This window comes from Eulemur rufifrons, chromosome 1 (assembly GCF_041146395.1).
Source record: "Eulemur rufifrons isolate Redbay chromosome 1, OSU_ERuf_1, whole genome shotgun sequence".
Lineage (NCBI taxonomy): Eukaryota > Metazoa > Chordata > Mammalia > Primates > Lemuridae > Eulemur > Eulemur rufifrons.
The window spans coordinates 24605003-24631280 of NC_090983.1; the positions used below are offsets into that span (position 1 = coordinate 24605003).

Consider the following 26278-nt stretch of genomic DNA (forward strand, 5'->3'; position numbering starts at 1 on the left):
ACAACTTGTTCAGTGACAAAAGAGACTGAAAGCAGTTTATTCATTCAGAAGAAAAAGAGACTAACAGAGAATCATAGAATGTCTCAAAGTCTGTAGACTTTGAGGAATAGGTGTTTTGGCTGATGGAGAATGGGGAGAGCAGATATTGAGATGGGGGGGCCAAAAGATCCACGTTCATGGAAATGCACCAGATGTTCAGAGGCTGACAAGGAGGCCACTTGGTTGGAGCACAATTTTGTGAGAGAAAATGATATGCAGGAAGTCTAGAAAGTTGGGCTGGGAGGACCTTCCAGTTCCTGAAGCTGAACTTCACTTTGCTTTCTTAAGGAGGATGGAAAGTAGGGTTTTGTTTTGTTTTTTTTTTTACTTTTTATTTCAGGATATTATGGGGGTACAAACATTTTGGTTACATGTTATGACTTTGCCACACCCAAACCATGATTTGAGGCGTGCCCTAGCACCTCTTATATTTTCCTGGCTAGAGCTTGAAAAGTAGTTTTTGAGTCAGAGGAGTAACCTGATCAGTCATTCGAGGGACATCGTGCTAGCTGCCCAGGAATGCAGAGACAAGCATGTACTCTGCTTTCAGAAATGAATGCCATAACCTATTATTATTGAACACATATTAGGTGCAAAGAATTTAGGTAAATATTATTTAGGTACACTAGCTTATTTGACTTCATCAACCATAACCTTGGAGTGGTTTGAGCAAAGGTTGTGGAGAGGGTAGTGACTTCAGACTATGCAATTTGGGTTTTATCCCGAGGAAAAAGGAGGGCCACTGAAGCATGACAAGTGGGTAATAAACATAGTCGAATTAGCATTTTAGCCTAGTCACTCTGACAGCAGTTTGGAGAATGAGCTAGAGAGTGCAAGTTCGGAGGCTGGAGATCGGTATGAATGTTTCCTTTTGAGTGGGCCGTGCCATAGGAAGATCCTTTCCCTGGCAGTGTGTAGGATGGATTAGATGAGGGGAGTTTGTGAGGAGGAGACCAAATAGGAAAATAATTATCCAGATAAGAAGTAATGAAGATCTGATCTAATGGGCTTGCTTCAGTGATATAAAACCAACAGGGGAGGGAGGTTTGCAATGTGCTCCAAAGGCTGTCATCTCAGATGATGGTGATGTCATTAATGAGAATAGAAAGCTCAGGAGGGCTGCAGGTGGGGTGTGTTCATATGAGAAGAAGGGTTTCATTTCAGTCAGGTTGAGTTTTAGGATATTATGAATAAGGTAATGGCTCCAAAGTGCAGTTGCCAACGCAGGCCTGGGATCTGAACAGTGTTATGGCTGCAGAAGTCCGTGCCGCTGCCATGCAGGTAACAGTAGAAAGCACAGGAACAGATGTAACCCTGGGGTGAATTATAAAGGAGGGAGTTACATGAAGTTCTGGGGAACGTCTACATTTATGAGGAGGGACAAGGCAGAGGACCAGAGAAAGAGAGAGAGAGGACTGGGCACAGAGATGCAGAAAGACGCCAGAGGATAATGGTTGCGGAAGATAAAAAAGAAGAGAAAGGTGTGGGCAGTCAGCCGTGTCAAATGCTGCACGCAAGTGAGAGGACATTTGTCCTGGAAACATGTGTTTGGGAAGTCCTCCAGTCACAATCTCCTCACAAATCTGAAACCCTCTAATGCTTAGTACTTCCTCCTTCTGTGGGAAGCCAATGGGCTTATCAACTGTGGCTGTCCTTTCAGAGAGGCCTCTTAATAAAACCCTCTTTGAATGAGATAGGTAATAAAAGGGGGTTGAAACATCACATCTCTCCACATTAAAGAATTTGGCCAGTTGTATGCAAAATCTACTTTTTCCCTCAAACTCACAAAGATTGGTTTTTTAAAAAGACTTCTAGACTTTTCATGTAACCTTACGTTAGACTTTTAGAAAATACTAAAGTTTTTTTTTTACTAAAACTAGTTTTACTAAAATGAATTTTACATTTACTTTTTTAGACTTTCTATTTAGAGAATAAAAAGGAAAAAGATAAAGAAAGGCATCTTGTCAGCAGAGGACTGAAAGCAGTGTATGTTATATCAGAAAGTTTTAAAGTATTGTTTTAGATAAAGATTATCCTGAAGAGTAAATAAAGTTGAAAACCCTGACAACTGGCCTAATTATCTACCATAGTGACCCCAAATCTCATTGCTTATTTAAAAGATCCCAGATTAGGTCTATCTCAGGAAAGGGAGTTATCCCTGATTTCACTGAGGTTCTGGTATGTATCCGTGGGAGGACAGGCGATAAGAGGCAAGTGGATTCAGAATTCCAATAGACTGGTCTGCACTGAGCTCCAAGGCCACTGCTTGGGAGACTTCTGTGGTTCTGGAGGCAGTGGACTGGGAGGGCGCCGTGCAGAGTAGCTTTGTCATTTTCCAATGGAAGCTGCCTTCATATGGACTCTCTCAGTCTAAAGCAAACTAAAATAAACCAATTGTACCCGTCATTATATAAAGTGAATAAAACGAGCAGAAATATCAGAATTGGAATAACATCAGTGTAAACAGAGTACAGAGATTATCAATTGAAGATTTTAAAATGGTGGTCTACAAATTGTTGGAGTCAAAGGTAATATTAGCCGTTAACGGTAAACCGTTATTCTTGTTAAATTAAATTGATATTTTTATTAAATTGGTATGTTTATATTCCTTACAGGCAGCAAGCTTTTAAACACAAATGGTGGCCAGTGATTCATCTCTCTTGTGCCTTAATAGGCTGAATAGCAGCCCACGCATCCCACCCATCTGTCTTCTATAGGTAATAGAAAATATGAAGAGGTGAATCGTCTTGGGAGACCTTTATGTCAAATATCCAAATTTATCATATAATTAGTTATTTTTACCATATTGAGGAACTACAAATGAGATTGACATTCCATGATAGTTGTCTTTTTTCTTCAAGTCACATGAAGGTCTGTGGGCACCTTTCCCAGAGTGATAAATTCCAAATATATATAAACATGTTTATAATTTACCAATTCCTGCAGGAAATCTCCAAAAGCACTCTTATGTGTTATTTAATATTATTAATAAGGAAGAGAAGAATCTGTCTAGCAAAGCCTCTCCAAATAAAGTAACAGTAGTATGAGTTATTTATAATTGCCTATCTTTTTTATTGGAGGAGAAATAATTAAAGAGGTCAAAACATCCATCCCTTTAAAAGAACTGGACAATTGAAGGAAAACACTTTACATCTCCAATTGCCCTGAGAGAGAGTGTGTTCAAAACTACCTGGTCTTCTGTAGAAAATAGGAATACATTCATCAGCAGAGAGCTGAGTTACTTTAATATGGCTTGGGTAGAAAATAAAGGTAGTTGGGGATAAGGACAGCCCTTCTCCTGCTCTCTGTTCCCTGGTGATATAAATCTTTCATCTGATTATTTTAACAGAAGCAAATTTGGTCTCTCCTAGAAGAAAGTCATCCCAGATTTTAGCAAGGTCACAAAATATTAATAGCATCCATGAAACTAGGTAGGTAGAAAAAATACTCACTATTTTAATAAAAAATATTAAATTTGAAAGAGATAAACTGAGTTTCACAAGTATGCTTAGTTATAGGAAAAGCCTGAGCAGTAACTTGATTACTTATCTTGTAACTGGAGGGGCCACCAGGTTTCTAACATTCAGGATGAGTGAGGGGATGAGGGGTTCCTGCACAATTAATTGGAAAAAGAGCATAGAACCAAAAAATATGCCTGTGACTACCTGCCCTATCTTTCCCATGGCCTTTCTTTCACATTTCTGCCTCTAATATCTTACTATAGTCTCACAATGTAAACATATGCATTACAAATCATTTAAAAGGTCACCTTTGAAGAATATGCTTATGGGCAGCCACGCTTCCCACTCTTCACCTCCCCACCCAGCTATGTTTCTTCTTCCAACTTTGTGTTCTGTCCACTGTGACAGATGCTTCTAAGATTTCTTATTAGCACAACTACTCACGAAGGAAATTTAGGGGAAAATTCATATTTCATAGGAAACCAGATTTTATGGGAGCTCTGTACACAGGCTAAGGAAAACCTTCAAAGAGGGAAAATAAAATATCCCCTTCACACAAAGTAACAGTAAGGCCTTAGAGCAGTAATTAACACCATTATTTTGAACATCTGGGGACAGACTGGAAACTGGTGACAAGATTCAAGAAGGTTAAAATATGATATGGGTATAGGGAAGATAATAATAGTCTTCCAGATAAACAGAGCACTGTGGCAAAGTCATAATTTATATATAGATATTTACCTCTAAGAAAGACAATGGTAAAGGTTTATCATTTGTTAATTAAGAGTTTAGTTTTATAGCAAATATAGTCTCAGGTAGATCATGATCATATTTTGCTTTCTCTTAAACACTGATGGCAAAAACCCAACCATTGGGTACAAACTTCCCTAATCAGGTACAATAAACACTTAACATAAAAATCTAATGTCCAGGTGTTCATGTATTATGAAGGGCCTTCAGGTGAGTTTAATAACTTGCATTTATTTACATAACATTTTAACTTGTTTAGACAGTCTTATCATATGCCATGATAATATTTTCTCTTCCCTCCACCCCCACTGTGATAATTTTAAACTGCTTATAGCAAAACAAATAGTAATCCTTACATTAGTAATCTGTTTAGCTGGTTATTCTACAACTGAGTAAATGGAAATGTGAAGAATTTGTGCAACATGCACAAAGTCATAGATTCAGTGAAAAAAAAAAAACAAGTTCAGAATTTAGGTTCAGTATTTTGGTTTCTAGCCTGGTAAATTATCCTCTCTAATTTATGAATCTTATTAATAAAATAATGCACGATGGAGTGATGATAGGCTTTTGATAATGGATTTTCATTCCTTCTGCTCCTATGATTACTTGTTAATCTATGTATCTCGTGATGTGCATTTCACTTACACTGCTTGCCTTGTATAAACTCTTGTGCTTAATGCTATTAAATCCAAACATAATTAAATGCAGGATAAGCACAGTGGAATTACACAATAACTTGGCTCACTGGCTTTAAAAAATGGATATCACATGGAAGAAAACATGTCTTCTTACATATATAATGTGCAATAGAAGCCTTAAAAGGGCAGTGCCAAGTCCTAATCAGCAACATTAGCATTAAGGTGTTGTGCTCGATATTTATGAAACATACTTTATATGGTTTTTTACGTGAGATGTCTTTCTAAGAAAGAAAACCCAAAGGACAGCAATTAAACAAGGAATTATTAATATACTCTTGTAGACAGACTACACACACACAATACAATTTATGCCTTTTGAATTACTTTGGCATTTTGCAAAAGAGATGTAGGCAAAACTAGAGGAAGAATATCCTTAGTAGGCACATTAGTAGATACATTCAACTGAATTATTAAGAGAAATTATAACCAACTCCAGGTAATCTTTAAGGAAAAGGGGAATATATGGAACTCTATTTATGTGTATTTGGGTTTGGCTCTGTCCAAATTAGCAGGAAAAAACCTCAGTCCTCTTGAATTTCTTTTTATTCCTTACATTTTTCCCCCTGGGGTAAAGAAGTTGTAATTATAAGGGCCCATTTTATTAGAATTCCTGAAGAAGTTTCATTCATTAATTTTTTAATTTATTCACCCATATATATACACATGTGTGCATGTGTGTGTATGTGTGTGTGTGTGTGTGTGTAATTTCTAAAGGCTTTCAGGCAACTTTCAGGAGGCACAACAACAAAAGAGAAGATTCCATTAAGAAACTGGAAAAAAATCATGTCTTGGAAAATATAAAGTAGAATAGAAAGCCAAAACAAAGTCGTGAGTATTTAACAATTATAATAATGATTTTCACAAAGATGATTCTTGATGAATACAGCAATTTAAAGCAAAGTTTTGGAATCCAACCTGGGAAACAGAATATTGGTTCCTTGACTTACTACATATGTAAATTTTGGCAAGTCGCTTGACCTGTATAAACTTCAGTTTTCTTAACTGTAAAAGAGAGATAGTAGTATCTCTCATAGATTTATTGGGAAGATTAAATGAGTTATTTTCCCCCAAAACTCTTTCCTTTAGTGCCTGGTACATAACAAATAATAAATTGTCTTCCAAATAAACACAATCGATCAAAAGACTTCTCTACTTCACTCAAGCACCCTCATGTTTATAGAAGAAAATGGAAAGCTCACGTCTCCCCATTGGTAGAAGAGCTTGGCTGCGTTCCACTGCAGCTTCTGGTTCCGCTTGTTGCCCACGATGGGAGACCGGCCCCTGGAAAGGCCTTTCTTGGTAATGTTCACATGATGCCCTTTCATCCACTCTGGCCAGTTGCCCCGGTTGCAGCGGTGAACAAAACGGGCACATTCCAGGAACAAGGCTGCTCTGGCCACCACAGGGGCTTCCTGAGTAGGGATGTTGAGGGAAAGAATAATGTAGGATTAGTGAACAATAACTTTAAATTGGCCTTAAAGGAAATTGCTCTGTATTTTTAGTTTATTTTAGTCTCCATGTTTTGATTTTGTTTGATTATATTTCCCAGGGTGGTGTCGGTATGGCTGACATAGTAGTGGAAAATCTGGAAAACAAAACCAGCAAGAAAAATTTGGATATTGAAGAATTAGATATTTTAAGCAGGTTTCTGTGTTGTGTTTGCCTTCTTCTCAGGAATCTCAAGTAATTGCATGCCTCCATCTTTGTATATTTAAGGCGGCTGGGATTTGAGTGTAAGAATGAAAGAGATTTTAGTAAGGTTTTAAATATGAAACTTTTTTTGAACCTAAAATTTTAATATGAATCAAACAAATATTCCATTTTTATAACTAGTTCTCTTTTAACCAAGGATGCCAATAGTGATTTGTACCAACAATAATCTGTTATCTATAACCGTACATACATTCCAAGGAGGCACAATTGTGCCTGCACATTTTGGCTATTAAGAAAAAGAAGTCCTAGGCCGGGCGCGGTGGCTCACGCCTGTAATCCTAGCACTCTGGGAGGCCGAGGCGGGTGGATCGCTCAAGGTCAGGAGTTCGAGACCAGCCTGAGCAAGAGCGAGACCCCGTCTCTACTAAAAATAGAAAAAAATTATATGGACAACTAAAAATATATATATAGAAAAATTAGCCGGGCATAGTGGCGCATGCCTGTAGTCCCAGCTACTCGGGAGGCTGAGGCAGGAGGATCGCTTGAGCCCAGGAGTTTGAGGTTGCTGTGAGCTAGGCTGACGCCACGGCACTCACTCTAGCCTGGGCAACAAAGTGAGACTCTGTCTCAAAAAAAAAAAAGAAAAAGAAAAAGAAGTCCTTACTAGATTTTGATGACTTAGTCTTTTTTTTTTTTTTGCTTTCCATTTTTTTATGAATAACAGGCTAGATTGTGCTTAAATAGGCATAGTTTCAATTGAAAATGTTTGACAAAGATTATTTAATTGATAAATGAGAAACAGAGCATATCTTCAGAAAAATACAGCTCCATCTTGTCAGGTCAAGATATACTTGAAAAAATAAAAGAAAATACAGATTTTAGTTGAAATCCAGAAACTGGTAAGAATCAAAACTTTACTGAAATCTTTAAAAGCTGAAAAAAAATGTTAAGGGAAGTAACGATATGAAATTTCCCACAGAAGGTCAATAGGTCATAAAAAATAAATATCAACTATTAATGTGCATTTTGACTTGTGTTAGATTTTAAAGAAATACATCACAGTATTATCCAACATTTTAGGGTTACTTAATAAACACAGGTCACTCAGTAACCACAGACTTTCATTAAAACAATATTCATCATTTTAAGCAAAGGTATTATTAACAATGTATTGAACCATAATGTTAAGATAGGGGCTAATATAGAGTATCAATTATGTGCCAGTTAACTTTTATGAATTATAATGCATAAGAACCATGTGTTCTAGAAACAATATCCTCATTTTAAGATTTAAAAAACGCAATATAATTTGTTCACTATCACACAGCTGGAAAGGGATGCGTGTAGGATGCAACCCCAGGTCTCACTGATGCACAGGCCTCGACTAGGTCCTCTTTAGTATTTACATTTGTCTTAATTTATACTCATATAAATCTCAGTAAAAGATAATTTGTAGAATGCAAGTAGAAATTAACTACTTATTAATAAAAGTGGGATATTAGTCCCATGTAATATTATTTTCTAAAATATATAAGCACACCGTTTTCCCATTTAAAATCTATTACAGTTTCCATCCGTCTCATCATACAATGAATAAACATGTACAACCTTTGTGATTTGGTTCATCTCCCTTTCTATTCCCATCTCAAGTGCTCTGATCCAATTACATTAAACTAGTTGCAGTCTCCCAAATATGACATCTTTTACCTTGCCATATGCTGTTCCCTTGGCTTGCAGAGCCTTTAAATTCCATTTGCATCCACAAAATTCCCACTTTTGAGATTCAGTTTAGTTACTTCCTCTGAGAAGTCTTCCTAAACTTCTTCCCTGTTCAGGCACAGTTGGCCACTTCCTATTCTTGAGCACCACAGTATCGCAAACACACTGGATGATTCAAGTAAGTTAGCCCCTTGAGCATGTCCTCATCATCTACGTCTTAAATGCAGCCCTCAAAAATTCCAATAAGAAATATTAATATATTTATGTAGGGATTTAATTTTACAAGGCATATTATGTATTGCCTCAGCATGAAACGATAACCTATGTGAAAAGTCAGGCTACAAGATGAATACTAACAGTGAGCCTCTAGACTCTATCACTAACACAAGATGGATATCAATGATGAAAATCTGTCAACTGTGTGGGGGCCAAAACTTGGAAGCAGGTCACACGGATAGAAAAACGTGAGACTGCAAAGAGTCAGATGTCTTTCTGCATTAAACCCAGCAATATTTCAGTGCCATACTGTATACACTAAATATCTACACTCAATCTTGTATTGGGTGTTTATTTTACTAAACATCTTATATATGCTAATCTGTGTCTAGAAAAGGTTGTAACATCTGTCTCTCAAAAGGAAGCCAGTCTAGAGGTCAAGGCGATGGATGCAAATTTATTCTTAGCCTGTCACAGTATGACACATTCCCAATTTAAAGCAATGTGGAGTCAAAGCTTAATGACAGGAAGACAAAAATAACACTGCTGAAATAGCATTATGTTGTGAACCCTGGCTCCTTCAGGATTAACAAGTGTGAAACTTAACCTAGACCATATGTATGGAGCAGAGGATCATTTTATTGTCCCTATTAGATGGCAACTGAGAGTATTAAAAATAGATGAGTCAACAATCCAAATAAAGGTATGTGTGGTTTCTTATGTAGATTGGCTTGCTTTCTTTTAAAAATCAATTCTTAAAATATATTTTAAGAAATGGTTTCAGTTGCTTAAAATTGGTTTCAGTTACTTAGAAAGCTCAAGGTATTTTTGAATGAAAAGCAATTTCAATTCTCTGTACTCACAAACTTCTCATGATAAAACTCAGATATCGTTAGTTATTGGCCCTGGGAAATTCTAATCTAAGTTTGGAAATGGAATTGAGATCAATATAAAAATAATTTCATTAACTATATAGCACAACATTAAGGGTAGCTTTTGCTATTATTTGATGAATTTGACCCACGTAAATAGCCAAACCCAGTAACATTTGGAAACACCACTGTTTGCATTGAGGGATAATGACATAGAGTCATTGAAATGCTGCCTTTTTATTAGAATCCATATGATCCTGGTGGATGGAGGCAGGCCTAGGAATTCTTTATTCAAGATGGCAGTGAATAATACCAATTTCTGGGATATTGTAGTATGCATATTACTGTATAGAAAATTGAGGGAGATACGGAGGTACAAAGCAAGGACACTAGTGCATCCTAGTATAAGATCCTGAACAACAAGTACTGAGTTTGCAATATGTGTGCGGCAACATTCAAGGAATTCTAGTGTGAGTGTGGCTGTGAAGAATCGTTTTCATTATGAGTTCCTTTCAAAGGGTAGTTTAGAAAGTATTGATTTCAGGGATAGGGTAATGGAATACCTTGGACAAAGAATTCCTCCTGGGCATAAAGGGAAATCGATTTCCCCCCTTTTGACGGTGCTTACCTTTTATGGCCCAGTGCAATCTGAAGAAGCAGCAAAAGATGGAGGCATGAAATAATGGATAGGGATGAATTCACATCACAGAGAGAAATGGCACAAATGAAGAAAAATGAAGTGGAAGAATGCTGCATGGCTGAAAAGAACCACAGAGTATCAGAAGCGTAGTGACAGGTGAACATCTAAACAAAATTTGACATCATTAGCATACTGCAGAGAATTTTGCTGGTGGTCCTAAAATAAAAGTAGGCATATTTAAATTTCTTCTTTCTTGTTAACAGATCACCTTTTTAATGCTCCATAATGCATAATGCCATAGAATGGTTCCTATTTCATTGCATAACAACTTCATAGTTTCCAGACAAGGAAAAATCAATTTTAACTGGGAAGGCAAAATATTAGGTTGAAACTATGGAATTTATAATTTTGGGGGTCAAAAATAGTCAAATATCAGCAATTTCATATGGTTCAAACTTACACAAGCTGTTCTCTGCAGTGGCTACAGAGTTGTCCAGTTAAAATTACAAAAAGTCATGAGAATGTCATTATGCAGCATGGATTTCTCTAACATTCTACAACTAGAAAACTTCAAGCATCTGGCTACTTTCCTTGACCTCCTTTGTCATTTTTTCCTAAATTTTATGAGATTGTTATGTATATTGAATGTTTCCTTTATGAAAGTGAAGCAGAGAATTGGGATACTAATTCAAACAGCTGTGCTTTATTTTGCCTGGGGACCTAGAAAATATTGTTACCAAAATATGATGGTTAATTGAAGCTTATAATTGCAATACATTCCTTTCCCTGATGGACAATATCTAAGCTTGTTATGTGAGAAGAAACCTTGAGTGAACTTGAAAACTCATATAACACTGGACAGGAACTAACTGTTTTTAAATACTAAATATTTTATGTGGGCCCCTTGAGAATTACATAATTTTTTTACTGCCTTACAATAAAATAGAAAGCTCTTTCTGGTGCAGCATACCTGTTTATTTAAAACCAGTGGGAATAAGCAGTTATTGTGGGTTTTAGTACATATTGAAACCTTCTTTGCTAGAAAGTACATGTTTGTGACTCAGTATTTATTTCTTAACCTGTATTGAATTCTCTGCCTGACTGAGATCATTAAGTAACAGACTCCAAAGCTGACAAGTTGCCTAGTCCCTGATCATTTCTACAGCAGCTGTGGGCACGCTGGAGGCAGGCGTTACTGTTAGCACATGGTCTGAATGGCTAGTCATTTTCGCACTTACTCACATCATGCTAATATTTTAGGTAAGCATTTGTAAAACCAAACAAAGACTTCTATTTCTGACAATATGAAAAATTACGTATGAAGACAAATTTCTTTTGGTTTAGAACACCTACAATGGTGGATAAAATACCCCCAAATTTTTTATTTTGATTTTGTTTTTGTTTCTAAGGTAAGATTAAAGACCACTGAAGAACAGAAATTACAAGAAAGTGCAATTCTAGGAGTTGGGGTGGGGATGAACTAGCAAGGGGATATTTTCCCTGAGGGTTTCTGCTCACTATAGAGAGACCAGATCGTGGGTTTTCAATGGGCCACAAGTCACATATCTGAGCCCAAGCCGGTGGGAGGTCATATCATACACTCCTACATAAAGCCAGGATCTCAGGTGGAAGCCACCTGAAGCAGATAAATGAGAAAAAATTCTTCCCTACAGAAATTGGCTTGCCTGACAAGACTTGGCTCTGGGTAGAACAGAGGGGGAAACAAGTCTTTTATGAGAACTCCTAACAAAATCCAACATTCTCATACAAGTTGGGAGTGCAAGAAAGGGCACTACTTACATGCCCCCCATGCCCAAAAAAGAGTTTAAAAATTATCTTAGGTTGATAATGTTTCTAGGTGTCTGACAAAAGAAATGGAATTTCTCTCTGGAGGAATACTTGAAACCAGTACTTCTCAAACCTTCACATTTGAGTGTAGGAGTCACTTGGGAAGATGGATAAAATAGATTCCTTGGCCCCATCCCCAGAGATTCTGATTCAGTAGATCTGTTGCAGGGCCTGAAAATTTGCATTCCTCACATGCTCACAGGTGATGCTGATGTTGCTGGTCCATTGAAAAACACTGCTTTTAACACAGGGCCTTAAAAAATTCCTACAAATAAAGTTCCAAGGAGCAAGCTACATTACATTTCAAAATAGCTGGACAATTTAGAATGTTTCCAGCACAAATCAATGATAAATATTTGATGTAATGAATAGTCCAGTTACCTTGATTTGATCATTATACTTTGTATTCATGTATCAAAATATCACATGTACTCTACAAATATGTAAAATTATACAAAATAAAGTAATCCATTATGAGCAAGAGTCAGCAGAAATAACAAAGTATAGAATCAAGTTCACAAAGACTGCAGTTATTGGAATCATAGTGTATCAAAGACGTTTAAAGATTAATGTGGGTATTGAAAGTATGATGAAAGAATTAGACTATGAAAGTTGACCAGGCAATTTTAAAATGAAAATCAAATAGAACTTTTACAAATAAAAGATGTAGTAACCTGAAATTTAAAACTCAACAGATAGACCAAAATATAGATTAGATTAGGTTTTTCCAACTTCAATACTATTGACCATTTGGGCCTGATCATTCTTTTTCTTGTGGGAGGGTACATTCTGCATTATAGGATGTTTATTAGCATCTTTTGTATGTACCCACTAGATGCCAATAGCAATCCCCAAAAATGCCTCCACATATTGCCAAATGTCCTGTAGTGGGCAAAATAGCCCCTGGTTAAGAATCATGGGGTCTCTTCCTTGCTGATTTGTTTCAGTTATTTGTAGATTCTGGTTATTAGACCTTTATCAGTTGTATAGCTTGAGAATATTTTCTTACATTCTGTAGGTTGTCTATTTGCTCTATTTCCTTAGCTGTGCAGAAGCTTTTTGATTTAATAAAGCCCATTTATTTATTTTTGTTGTTGCTGTTATTGCCATTGGGGTCTTCTTCATAAATTATTTGCCTAGGCTGGTCTCTAGAAGAGTTTTTCCAACATTTTCTTTTAGTATTCTTATGGTTTCATGCCTTATATTTAAGCCTTTTATCAATCTTGAATTAATTAATCAAACTAGCCCATCAAAAAGTGGGCAAAAGACATGAACAGAAGATTTTCAAAAGAGGATAGACAAATGGCCAGCAAACATATGAAAAATGCTCAACGTAACTAATAATCACAGAAATGCAAATTAAAACCACAATGAGATATCACCTTACCCCAGTCAGAATGCTTTTATTAAAAGTCCAAAAATAGATGCTGGCACTGATGCAGAGAGAAAGGAATGCTTCTATATTGTTGGTGGAACTGCAAATTAGTACAACCTCTATGGAAAGTGGTGTGGAGATACCACAAAGAGCTAAAAGTAGACCTACCATTTGATCCAGCCATCCCACTACTGGGTATTTACCCAAAGGAAAAGAAGTCATTTTATGAAAAAGACACCTGCATTTGAATGTATATTGCAGCACAATTCACAATTGAAAACATGTGGAATCAACTCAAGTGCCCATCAATTCATGAGTGGATTAATAAAATGTGACATATGTATAGCATGGAATACTACTCAACCACGAAGAAGGATGACTTAATCCCTTTTGCAACAATTTTGATGGAACTTGAGACCATTATCCTGAGTGAAGTATCTAAAGAATGGAAAAACCACCACATGTACGCACCATTAAATTGGAAGTAACTGATGAGCACACATGTGCACAGAGGGAAGTAAAACTCAATGGAAATCAACGTGGGGAGGGGAGGAGGGAATGAGTGAAAAACTTACCTAATCGGTACAATGAACACTATCTCGGTGATGGGCACATTTATAACCATGACTCATGCATTATAAAAGCAATCTATGTAATGAAAAATACTTGTACTCCTATAATACTTTGAAATTAAAAAAAAAAATAAAACTCAGAAAAAAATAAAAACAAAATATGTTCTTTAAAAAAAAAGAACCACGTGAGTGAAATGGAAAAGATATCAGAGAAAATTACCTAGAATTTAGTATACAGACAAAGTGATGAAAAATATGAAAGAGTGGTTATCAAAGGTACAGGATAAAATGAGAAGATCTATCATATATCATACCAATTTCTTTCTAGAAAGATAGATTGCAGAAAATGTGAAAGATACAATATTGAAGAGATAATAGTTATGAACTTTAATAATAGATATAGTATACCAATTGCATGATTTAGAGGCCTGATGAACTTCAAATAAAAAAATACGCTAGAAACATTTTAGTGAAACTGCAAAATAACAATAAGAGAAGAAATTCAAGGCAACTGGGTTGGGAGTGGAGGCAGATTGCCTATAAATAATGTCAATTAAGCCAGACAAGAATGAGATAATATTTTTAAAGTACAGAAAGAAAAAATGTCAGCCTATAATTACAATTCTAGCAAAAGTATCTTCAAGTTGAGATTAAAATAAAGGACATTTCCAAGAAAACTGTAGCTGAGAGAGTTATTACCAATTGATCCTCACTAAAGTCGCTTCTGAAATGATCTTAGAAGGAATATCTGAGATGCAAGGAGAGTATGTTAAACTTTAAAAATCATTTTCCTAAAAATCGATAATACATAACATCTAATTTGTGAATGTTAAAACAAGATAGAACTTAATTTTAAACAACAGTTTAGATTAAAACCCTCTTATTTTTGAGGGAAGAGTAAAGATATTCATTAATTTTAGACTTCATTTAGTTAAATATGTATGCAATTTCTAAAAACATAAACAGAATATAATAATCTTCAAACCACTAATGGAAAAAAAATTAAAAATGTGAAACAACACCAAAACGAGATAAATAAAACAAGCTGTAACACAATCTAAAAGAAGGCATGAAATGGAAATAAGAATACACACACACACACACACACACAATGAAAAAATTTTAAAATGTGATAAATAGGCAAAAGTAGCAGACTGAATCTAATTACGTTAATAGTCACAATCTGTTCAAATGGACTAAATTTTCTAGAAAAAAATTGTCAAAATGGTGTAAAAATTTTAAATACATAGATTTTTTATAATTGCTATTTCTAAATCACAAACATAGAGAAAAGTTGAAAGTGAAGGATTGGCAAAAAGACATAGCAGGCCAAAGCTAACCTAATGAAACTATTGTAGCTATATTAGTATCAGAGAGAAATATGTCTTAAGGTAGAAAGCATTGCTAAAAATTAACCAGCCACTTGATCATAATAAAAGGTTCAAATGTCCAGAAATTTGTATCATTTCTAAAGCTGTCTGCTTCTACATAAATAAAACATAAAATAAAAATTGTCATTGCTATAAATACAAGTGAACAAATTTGCCATCATTGTAGGGGATTTCAGCACAACTGACAAATCAGATCAAACAGTGAGGAAAAAATAAGGATACAGAAGTTTGAATAACTTAATTAACAAGCTTGATCTTTTCAACAACACATGAAACACTTGTTAAAATTGATAATGTTGCAGGTCATAAAGTAAGTCTACATGAATTCCAAAGAATCAGTATCTAAAAATGACATTAGAAATCAGTAACAAATTGTTACCTAAAACAACCCTGTATTTATAAACTGAAATATACACACATCTAAATAACCCATGAGTCAAAAACAAATTCATTAAAGAAATTAGAAAGTACTTAAAGCTATATTGAAACAAAAATGCTACTTATCAAAATATATGGCATACAGTTAAAGTAGTATTTAGAGGAAAATTAATAGCTAAATACTTATTTTAGAAAGGAGAAAAGAACATTAATGAGCTAAGTAATCAATTTCATAAAGTAAAGAATAATACAATTAGCTCAAAGCAATAAGGAAGAAAATAATAAAAATAAGAGCTGGCATTAATGAATTAGAGGACAAAGATATAATAGAAAGATTAAAGAAGACTCATGAAAATGACAAATGTCTGAGAAGCCTAATGAAAAATAGAAACAATTTTAGAAATAAAAATAGATAAAATAGCTACTGATGCTACAAAGATTAAGAACTAATAAGAAAATATTCTAATCAATTTTATACCAACAAATATAAAAAAAGATGAAATTGACAAATTACTGAAAAAATCAAAATTACTCAAATTGTCTCAGGAAGAAACAGAACTCTCAATTAATTCAAATCTGAATTTCCATTTGAATTTCCGTTATCTCTAAATCTATCTGTGGACTCAATGCAATTCCAATAATAAATCAAAGGATTTTTCATGAAACTTGACAAACTAATTATAGAATATACATGGAGGAACAAAGAGCCAAGAATAGCCTAGGAGATGTTTAAAGTTATAACTACTAAGACAGAATAGATTGACTCAGGATGGACAGGAAATGGAATGGAACAAAACCCAGACTCATACCATGCTTGTAAGGAAACTTGTCATATGATTAAGATAGCATTGCATATTAGAGAAGAATGCATAAACTAGTCAATATATTGTGCTAGAATAATTATTTTTCCAAGTGAATGAAATAAAATAAGGAAAATGAATTCCTATCTTCTACCATTTACATAGAACAACCTAGTTAAGAACTTGTATGAAACGTAATCTTTAAATCTTTAAAAAGGAAAATATAACAATATCTTTGTTACCTTGGAATTTCTTTAAAAGACAGAAAGAATGCTAGCTATAAAGGAAATTTTTTTTTTTTTTTTTTTTTTTTTTTGTTGAGACAGAGTCTCACTTTGTTGCCCAGGCTAGAGTGAGTGCCATGGCGTCAGCTTAGCTCACAGCAACCTCAGACTCCTCGGCTTAAGCGATCCTACTGCCTCAGCCTCCAGAATAGCTGGGACTACAGGCATGCACCACTATGCCCGGCTAATTTTTTCTATATAGATTTTTAGTTGTCTGTATAATGTCTTTCTATTTTTAGTAGAGACGGGGGGTCTTGCTCTTGCTCAGGCTGGTCTCGAACTCCTGACCTCGAGCAATCCACCCGCCTCGGCCTCCCAGAGTGCTAGGATTACAGGCGTGAGCCACCGCGCCCGGCCAAAGGAAAATTTTGATGAATTAGCATACTTAAATTAAAATTGCTCTTCATTAAAATACACCACAAGGAATGAAGAAAACAGCAAGCCACAAACTGGGAGATGATGCAAAGTAAAGAACAGAAAATAGATTAATATTTACTATCTACACTCTCTTTTAAAATAAGCAATAACTTGACAAGCCTTAAATAAAAAATAAAATAAGCAATAAAAGACAAAAAGCCCTCCAATAAAAGAATGAACAAAAGACATAAAAGGAATTTTTCAGCAAAGTGTAAACAGGAATAAACTTAGGAAAAGACATCTCAAACTTTAGGTTGAAATAGAGATTAAAGCTTTTACTTTAATGTAACAGATTGGTAAAAGTAAAAATGTTGGACAAGATATATTGGTAAGAACATAGAGCAACAGGAGTTTTTTTTTGGTTGTTTTTTTTTTTTTTTTCTGAGACAGAGTCTCACTCTGTTGCCCTCCTGGCTAGAGTGCAATGATGTCATCATAGCTCACTGCAACCTCAAACTCCTGAGCTCAAGCGATCCTCTTGCCTGAACCTCCTTGGTAGTTGGGACTACAGGTGCATGCCAAGACACCCAGCTAATTTTTCGATTTTTAGTAGAGACAGGGTCTCTCTCTTGCTCAGTTAGGCTGGTCTCAAACTCCTGATTTCAAGCAATCCTTCTGCCTTGGCCTCCCAGAGTGCTAGGATTACAGGTGTGAGCCACTGCACCCAGTTTATGACATACATTCTTTTTACACTACATTTCACAGTTAGAACCTTTTTAAAAAATTAGAACCACTAGAATTAAGCGAATAATTTGATAGTTTAGTTACTACTGAATTATTTCTACTTTTCTCATGATTCAAAACAATGTAATACCATTTTGTTTGGTATTTCCTCTTATGGATGTATTCCTATCATCTTGAAAGGACTTAATTCACTGTGATCACTAAGTATCTTGTGATATTAAGCCCCAATGTGTGTTAGATTTGGTGCAATAGACTGAAAATTAAGTGTGAATTAGACCTATGGTAACTGAATGTCTTTTCCCTAGGAGAGTCCTGCTTTATGTCTGGTTTCTTTTCCTCATATAATTATTGATAACCCTCTCTTTCACTCTTAAAAGTGTCCCTATGTGAATAAAAATTATATATTCACTCCTCCTAAAGCTATCTATTTATGAGGATAAATAATTTAACATGAATTAGATTTTCTCCATCCACAGACTATAGAGAATTCTATGATCCCATTGGTATTCTTATATTTATGGAATTTTCTAAAGCAAACTGAAATTATTGTTAGGTTATTTATGCTAATAAATTACCAGTAAATTAGAAATCACTGTTTGTGCATGTTACAAATTCAACTGGATGAGTAAGAATAGAATATTTCACTTGAAATATGTAGAAAATGGACAACAGTACCTTTTGTTTGAACTGTTTAATTTTTTTTTTCTTTTTGTGTTTGTAGATTATATAAATCTAGAGATAAAAATGAGTCCTTTCTAAAATATGTCTTTTTAAAAATGCCTTACAGTTTCACCTGATAAGTTTATCCTAAGGAAAAAAATTGTGAGGAAGAGCTGTGGTGGATTTAAAATTGAATCAAGTATCCGCAAATTTGGTGGTCACAGCAATGATGACAAGAGATTATTTAAAAGAAACAAAAACATCCAGACTGGCAAAACTTCAAACACAGATATTTCTAGCATTTCTTTCATCTAACAATACTTTTTTTTTTTTGAGACAGTGTCTCTAGCTCTGTTTCCTGGGCTAGAGTGCTGTGGCATCAGCCTAGCTCACAGCAACCTCAAACTCCTGGGTTTAAGCAATCCTACTGCCTCAGCCTCCTGAGTAGCTGGGACTATAGGCATGCACCACCATGCCCAGCTAATTTTTTCTATATATATTTTTAGTTGGCCAGATAATTTCTTTCTATTTTTAGTAGAGGCGGGGTCTCACTCTTGCTCAGGCTGGTCTCGAACTCCTGACCTCGAGCGATCCTCCCACCTCGGTCTCCCAGAGTGCTAGGATTACAGGCGTGAGCCACCACGCCCGGCCTTATAATACTTTTTAATTCTGAAGAAAACTGCAAATAAAAACAATTAACATTTAAATTCTATAATTAAGCCAATAAAACAATGAAACTATTCTAAAATAAAAATTATGTCATAATGTAAAAATTGTATGTAAGCTGCACTTAAAAATGAATGCAACAAAACAAAACAATAAAAGATAAGTGGGAGAAAATATCGGATTGGAATATGATGATGAACTGAGTACATTCATTTTTTCCTCCTCTCCCAAATTCTGTGTGATGAAATAGCAGAAATGTATGTCTATGTCTGTATCTATATCTGTATATTTACATCAATATCTTTATACCTGCATCTGTACCTCATTTGCATAACTATATATCATATCTAGATCTGTATTTCTATATTCATATCTATACTACACACACATATATAAATAAAGCCATGCACTGGAAAATATATAAAGCATATGTAAAAAGTGAGGTATTTCTGAAAGATAGGAAGCAGATGGATCAGATATTGGGTGAAACCAAATGCAGAGGAGACAAAATCTGAAAATACATTTAGCAGAAGACATCTGTGAAAGTTAGAGTAATCCTGAGGAACTCCTAACCCAGATTAGTAGGCACAAACAACTGCACTTGACACACCTGTACAAATGACAGTAAATACCAAATGCTGCTTTGATTCAAGTTTCCCATCCTCTCAGTCTGCTTATCAGAGTTCACCAGCTACTTTGGTTCCCTCACCTTTCCATAACTGAGAAGTATGTCCCTATTTAGGGTTCACATCCTGTCTTAATCCATTTGCTCTCATGCCAACAACTAAGGTAATGAATATGAAGGTGCTTTATAAGCTGTCACATATGATGAAAGCGTTATTATTATTATCTTCTACCACCACCTCTGTCAACCACCACCACCACCACTATCATCATCATCATCATCATCATCATCATCGTTACCACCACCATCATCACCTATGCCCTTTATTCAACCAACCACGTCTACCTGGATTCTCTCTCTTTGCCTGTTAATGGAGACCACTGGGCTCCATTAAACCTTGACTGATTTTGATCTCTGGAATTTTGACCTCTGAGCTCTGCACACAGCTTGGCCTCGATCCTGAATCAAAGACTCAAGTATGAAAAGATCTCCTCCTACCGAGTGACTACCTGAGCCTCCTGTACATTTGTCCCCAGTGGATCCAGTCTAGTGACAAAGAGTGACAAAGAGCTCATTACCTCCCAATCCAGGCTACTCCCTAAGTACACATCTATTTTATTAGATGTCTATTATTTCAGAAAATGCCTCTTTATGTTAAGGCTCAAAAGACACTGCTCAAAAGACACTGCTTATAAGCATCAAAAGCCCCTTTATTTTATTTCTTACCATGAGACTTGTAAGATTGAGAAGCTCAAGCAAGGCCAGAGTGGGTGTCACAGGAAAGGAAGAAAGGAGAATCGAGAGGTCTGGTAACTATCTAGTCATAGCCTTATTTTGGTGAAGTAAAAGAAATTTTAAGTTTTCAATGTGCTCCAGCCCAACCTAATGGCAGGAATCAAGCTTCAGTAAGAAATAGAGCGTACCTACAGCTGGAAAGTCCTATATCATATCTCTTTGGAAACTCTAAGCAGTATAGCAGTTGGAAACCAGATAAATATAAAATCATTTGACAAGAGGGAATGAAATCCCTACACCCAAGAGATTTAATTATCAAAGAATTCATCAATATTACTATTAAAATAATCTCCATTTAGAATCTGGTATTAATTTGTTTTATTGGGATTATTTTTCAAATCCCTAAGTGTGTGGCTGTCTTTGTGACAAGCTTTGTGTTTCATTCATCCCCACACATCTTATATAAATCCTAAAAGCTTTCCATGTAGGAAGCAATTATGACAGGTTTCCTTCTGTTTTTATATCATCAACGAATATTAATAAAGTAATTTCAATTACTTGATGAAACGGTATGTCTTTGCCAGTAATAATGCATTAATTAAGGTTGAGTTCTCAATATTTTTGGTTTCATGTGTGGGTTTGGGAGGAGTCTATGAATTTTCTGATATTAATGCAAAATTCTGTCTATGAATGCACTTTTCTTGGGAGAATTTCCATAATTTTCATCCAATTCTGAAAGAATCTGTGCCCGCAAATATTAAGAAACACTAGTTTAGAGAGTGAATATATGTTGTAAATCTTTATAATTGAAAATATCTTATATTTTCCTTTTATGAATTTATCATGTATTCATGTAAGAAGTAATATTTTTGAAGATTCAAATCCTTTCTGGACCATTAAAAGTCATTAGCAATCTTCTTTATTACAGGAGACCATATACATTTAAGTATATTTTTAATGTGTCAAAGAGATATTCCTTCTAATTTATTTAAATCATCTTTTTCATAGAGAAAGCATATGGTATTGCTAAAAGACTCCTGAATGGAATCAGAAGATTCTGCTCTGATCCCAGTTTCAACATCAACTAACTCATATGACCTTGAGAAAACTCACCTCAGCTCTTGGGGCTTTTGTTCTCTCGTACAGAAAACATGTGAATGAAAAAAGCTGCTTGCTAGAATCCCTAACATGGCATGATGACGTATTTATGTGGAGATTTCAGGATCTCTGAAAGATGTGGGCCTAGGCTTTTCCAGTGAGCGAAGGACAGTCTGTCAACTTTTATCAGGTGCTTATTTGACTTTATAGACTGTCAAGTATAATGAAATTATTTTCTACTATAATCTCATTATTTTCAAATTTGCATGGTAAGCTGTGCCTATATTTTTGCCTCCGTTTTTAAACAAATTGAAATAAGATGACTTATTTATTTATTAATTTACCTTAATTTCATTAGTCAGTTGTCTGAAAAATTTGATGTCTCACTCGTCTAAAAGGTTTCCAAAAGTAGCTATGAAGTTAGGACTGAGATAAAGATGGATATGACAGTACCTTTGGAGCACTTCAGCTTAAACCATCTGTAAGATGGCAACACACAATTGTCATTGTGTATTTAATAGTTGTTCAGCTAGCTTCTATCACCTTCACTTTCTTTCTTTTTTTTTTTTTTTTGAGACAGAGTCTCACTCTGTTGCCCAGGCTAGCGTGAGTGCCGTGGCGTCAGCCTAGCTCACAGCAACCTCAAACTCCTGGGCTCAAGCAATCCTCCTGCCTCAGCCTCCTGAGTAGCTGGGATACAGGCATGTGCCACCATGCCTGGCTAATTTTTTCTATATATATATTTAGCTGTCTATATAATTTCTTTCTATTTTTAGTAGAGATGGGGTCTCGCTCTTGCTCAGGCTGTTCTCGAACTCCTGAGCTCAAACGATCCGCCCACCTCGGCCTCCCAGAGTGCTAGGATTACAGGCGTGAGCCACCGCGCCCGGCCACCTTCACTTTCTTAACCACATCTAAGCTATTGGGTATAAAATACAAAACTTATTATTTTTGCATGTTTTAAAGTAAGTTCCTAAAGTAATTTCACATAATTTTTTTACTAAGAGAGTCAGCACAGTGGAATACAAAATATAGGGGCTTTGAAGACAGATCCAGGTTCCAAACTGGCTCTATCCTTTGCTAGCTTTGTAGCCCTGGCCTATTAATTGGTCTTTCTGAGCTTCAATTTTTTTCCTTTGGAAACACAGTAGGCACACAATAAATATCAATCATTTATCAACCTTAGAATGCTGTACTAAGAAGTCTGGAAAATAGGTCACTATATAAATACGTTCTTCATTGGAAAAAGTGAAAATTCGTGAAGCTCTTCAGTTGATTTTGTTATGTTATCATTAGTAGCTAGCACCATGCCTGGCACATAGGAAGCCCTCAACAGACATTTGTCGACTTAGTTCATTATTACATGGTGAGTATCTTATAAGCCACAATGACTACTGGCTTTTTAGTTCTACCACTCTTGCCATTTGATGTACGGAACTACACCTACCCCCCGCCCCGCCCCGTCACCTCACTTACTACTCAGGGAGGGGCAGAGGAGTGCTCCAGTCACCATCTTTGCTTTCACTGTCACCCTGTTAGCTCAAGGCTTCCTTCTGTTCCCTAACCAAACCCTGCTGCTTACACCATGGCTGGCACCATGCATCTGATATTTCATATCTTTATGAACAGTTTCTAATCATTGCAAATCTGATAGTTATATAAAAAAGGCATTGTGGATATTTTAATATGTACTTCTTTTTTTATTTTGTTAATTGTTGATTAACAAAGCATCTAATACATGGTTTGTTGATGAGGCCTGCTTTATTGACGATTAGTATTTTTGGTGAACTAGCTGTTCATATATTTATTCATTTTTAAATGTTTAATTGTTTATCCTTTTCTTATGAATATATTTATTTAATTAATCTGTTCCTTTGGGAACAGATCAAGCTGTGATTAAGAAGAACCATGTGTGACTCAAAGGAGTGACAGGATTGTTTCCACTCTCCCACCTAGGAAACAAGGGATTGGCTCCTTGCCTCGTCAAGCTCTCTTGCTTTAGACAGATACCTCACTGTTCTTCGATCTTTTAATTGCCACCGGCCCCAGCTCTCCTGGAGACCTGTGATTCTCTACCTTTTACGATCACCGTGGCATACATCAATACACGTTGAACAAATTTGCAATTTAAAAAAAACCTGCCAAGGCCAATATCCAAACAATGGGAAACTGACTAAAACATCTTATATAATGGCAAGTCATCATTTTGGGTGATGAGTGGTATTTATATTTCAGCCTTAAATGAAGCCACATACCTCGCTGGTGACTAAATATCCTAACAGCAAAGGCTGCAAACATCACAGAGAAATTTCATGAATTACATCATAAGGTTTGGATGATTTTTCAAAGGTCAAATGAGTGACCAGCGGTCACTTTTTCATGTGTCATAAAATCTGGAAAAGGGATCACTTACAGGCAGGCTTACCACTTTTTGTTTCAATAAAAATCTATTTTAGTTTTTCTTCCTTAAAAGTGAAAATGAAAGACGTTCATTTTGTTGACATTTACTTGGTATTTTGTACCCAGTGTTTACACAATGTGTGAAGAGTTTACAAACCAGAAAGTAAATAAAGGGAATTGAGAGACTGAATTCAAAAGCCACAGGTGGGCCTAGTTTACCTGACAAAAACGCTTTCTAAATAAGACCCATTTTACATTTTTTAATTCCTTTCATGTGTACAATACCATACAATGTTCAGAGTGCTTCCATATAATTTATTTTCACTGATTCTTGCTTCATATTTTTCCTCCAATTAATAAGTAATAAAACCAAGACTGAGAATTTAAAAGACTAATACAAGGCAAACATAAAGCTAATAATAATATAATAATGGCCTACTTTATAGAGTATATTTCAGGTACTGTGACAGGGCTTTATGTCTAATATCACATTTAATTCTCACATCAGCCTTAGGAGGTACATCTAGTGTGATTATTGCTCTTACTCTCATTTTACAGAGGTTCGGCTAATAAATGTCATTGTGATTCTGACTCAGGCAGTCTGACTCCAGCACCCTCACAGACCTTTAATTATGCTGTGTACAGTCTACTTCTCAAGACTTATTAAATAAGATTTTCCTCCCCTTTTTTTTCTTTTCTCGCCTCACCACCTTTCTTGCCCCTTTACCACTAATTCTGAGAAAAAACAAATAACCCCACAGTTAGGGTTAGTATTAGGGATTCACGCTTACCTTCATTAATAGTATGAATTGGGATGGGGGACAGAGTGGGCAAATTCTTCCAACAACTTACTAGATCCAAGGCGGCTGCCAGGATGGACGCATCAGGAATTGTGCCCGGCTCACAACAGTTTAACAGAAATTGAAAGCGTTTCATGCCTTGTCGGATTGCTCCAAGATTCACCACGTTTTTGCTTTTTCCACTGTCTTGGTTGGGAGAAAGATGGTCATCGAAACTGTGGCAACCTGTAGGGGTGGTGCCCGTGGTGGAGGAATGAAACAGAGAGGGTGTAATGGATCATAGATTTAAAAAGAGCTTCAAAGATATAACAGTGTTTCTTATATCATTGGCCTCTCTCTCTCTCTCTGTATATATATACATGTTGGCCTAAACTTTCTCCCTCACTCCACTTCCTTCCTCTCTACCCTAATGCTTGATTTGAACACATTCTGACTTTTGGGAATCTGGTGACACATGGCATATGAAAATGTAGGGTATTACCTACATTTAAATGTAGGATTGATCATCTTACTACCAGGTCTCCTCTTGAATACTAGTAAGAGCTGTTGGTATATTTAAAATGATTATTCCTGGAATCAGCAACTAACTTCTGTTTTTATGGAACATGCAATCCCTGTGCAATTTCAGATCTGTTGTAATAAATTGATATGAAGGACAGCATTGCAGTGAAATAAAAAACCTTTTTTCAGTGACAATGCAAAGAATTACTGACTATTAGAATTGCAAAGTACCTTAAAGGTTAATCATTTAATTCCAGGATTTCCAGACCTGGCTGTGCATCAGAATTATTTGGGAAGTTCCTGAATCTCATCCAGTCCTTCAGAGTTTCTTCAGGTGAGACGTGAGAATTAGTATTTTGTGAAGCCTCCCAGCTGACTCTGATGCAGCTAGCCTGACCTGGCCCTGGGGCCCAAAGTTTGGAAGCCACTGATCCCTCCCCTCTTATTTTTCTGTAATTAAGCTGCCTGTGGCTTAATCAGTCTGGAGCTTATTAAAATACAGAATGTGAATAATCCTTCACTAGAGATTTTGATTCCATAGGTCTGGGGCTACATGTATTTTTATCAAACACTCCACATGATTTTGATGCAGAAAGTCTAAGGATCACACTTGAAGAAGAATCACACAAAGTATTGATTTTTCATCTTTTTAAAAAAATCCTCAGGCACATTTTTGAAAACCTAAATATCTCATGGTTTTCTAAAGCTTCCAGTATATTTCTCATTTTTCTTATATATGGTTATAATATTGAATGTAGTTTTTAAAACCAGGTCCAAGCCTCTTCTCATGCGTCTGAAATGTTCCTCCAATATTCAAGAATATACCTCTAGGAAGAGCATCACTGAATTAGAGGTTGGCTTAATTTGTGCTATTATTGTTCATTTGAGATGTTAGCAACTCCTGGTCCTCTCTGAGAAGTCACAGACCTGATCTCTAGAAATGGCTTTCTCACCTCTTCTGTCAAGAATACTCTGATTTCCTCTGCCCCCAACTCC

The 26278-nt window shown here is 35.8% G+C and overlaps 1 protein-coding gene across 3 annotated transcripts in view; it reads right to left on the bottom strand.

The window, feature by feature from the left end:
• Positions 1-26278, bottom strand: part of UNC80 (unc-80 homolog, NALCN channel complex subunit) — a 194559-nt gene that overhangs the window by 101888 nt on the left and 66393 nt on the right. For all 3 annotated transcript variants that reach the window (XM_069467694.1, XM_069467676.1, XM_069467685.1), the window contains exons 22-23: positions 24834-25006; positions 6148-6360 (exon numbers count right to left, since the gene is read on the bottom strand). In XM_069467694.1, the coding sequence (XP_069323795.1) occupies positions 6148-6360; positions 24834-25006 (386 nt within the window). The remainder of the gene's footprint in view (positions 1-6147; positions 6361-24833; positions 25007-26278) is intronic.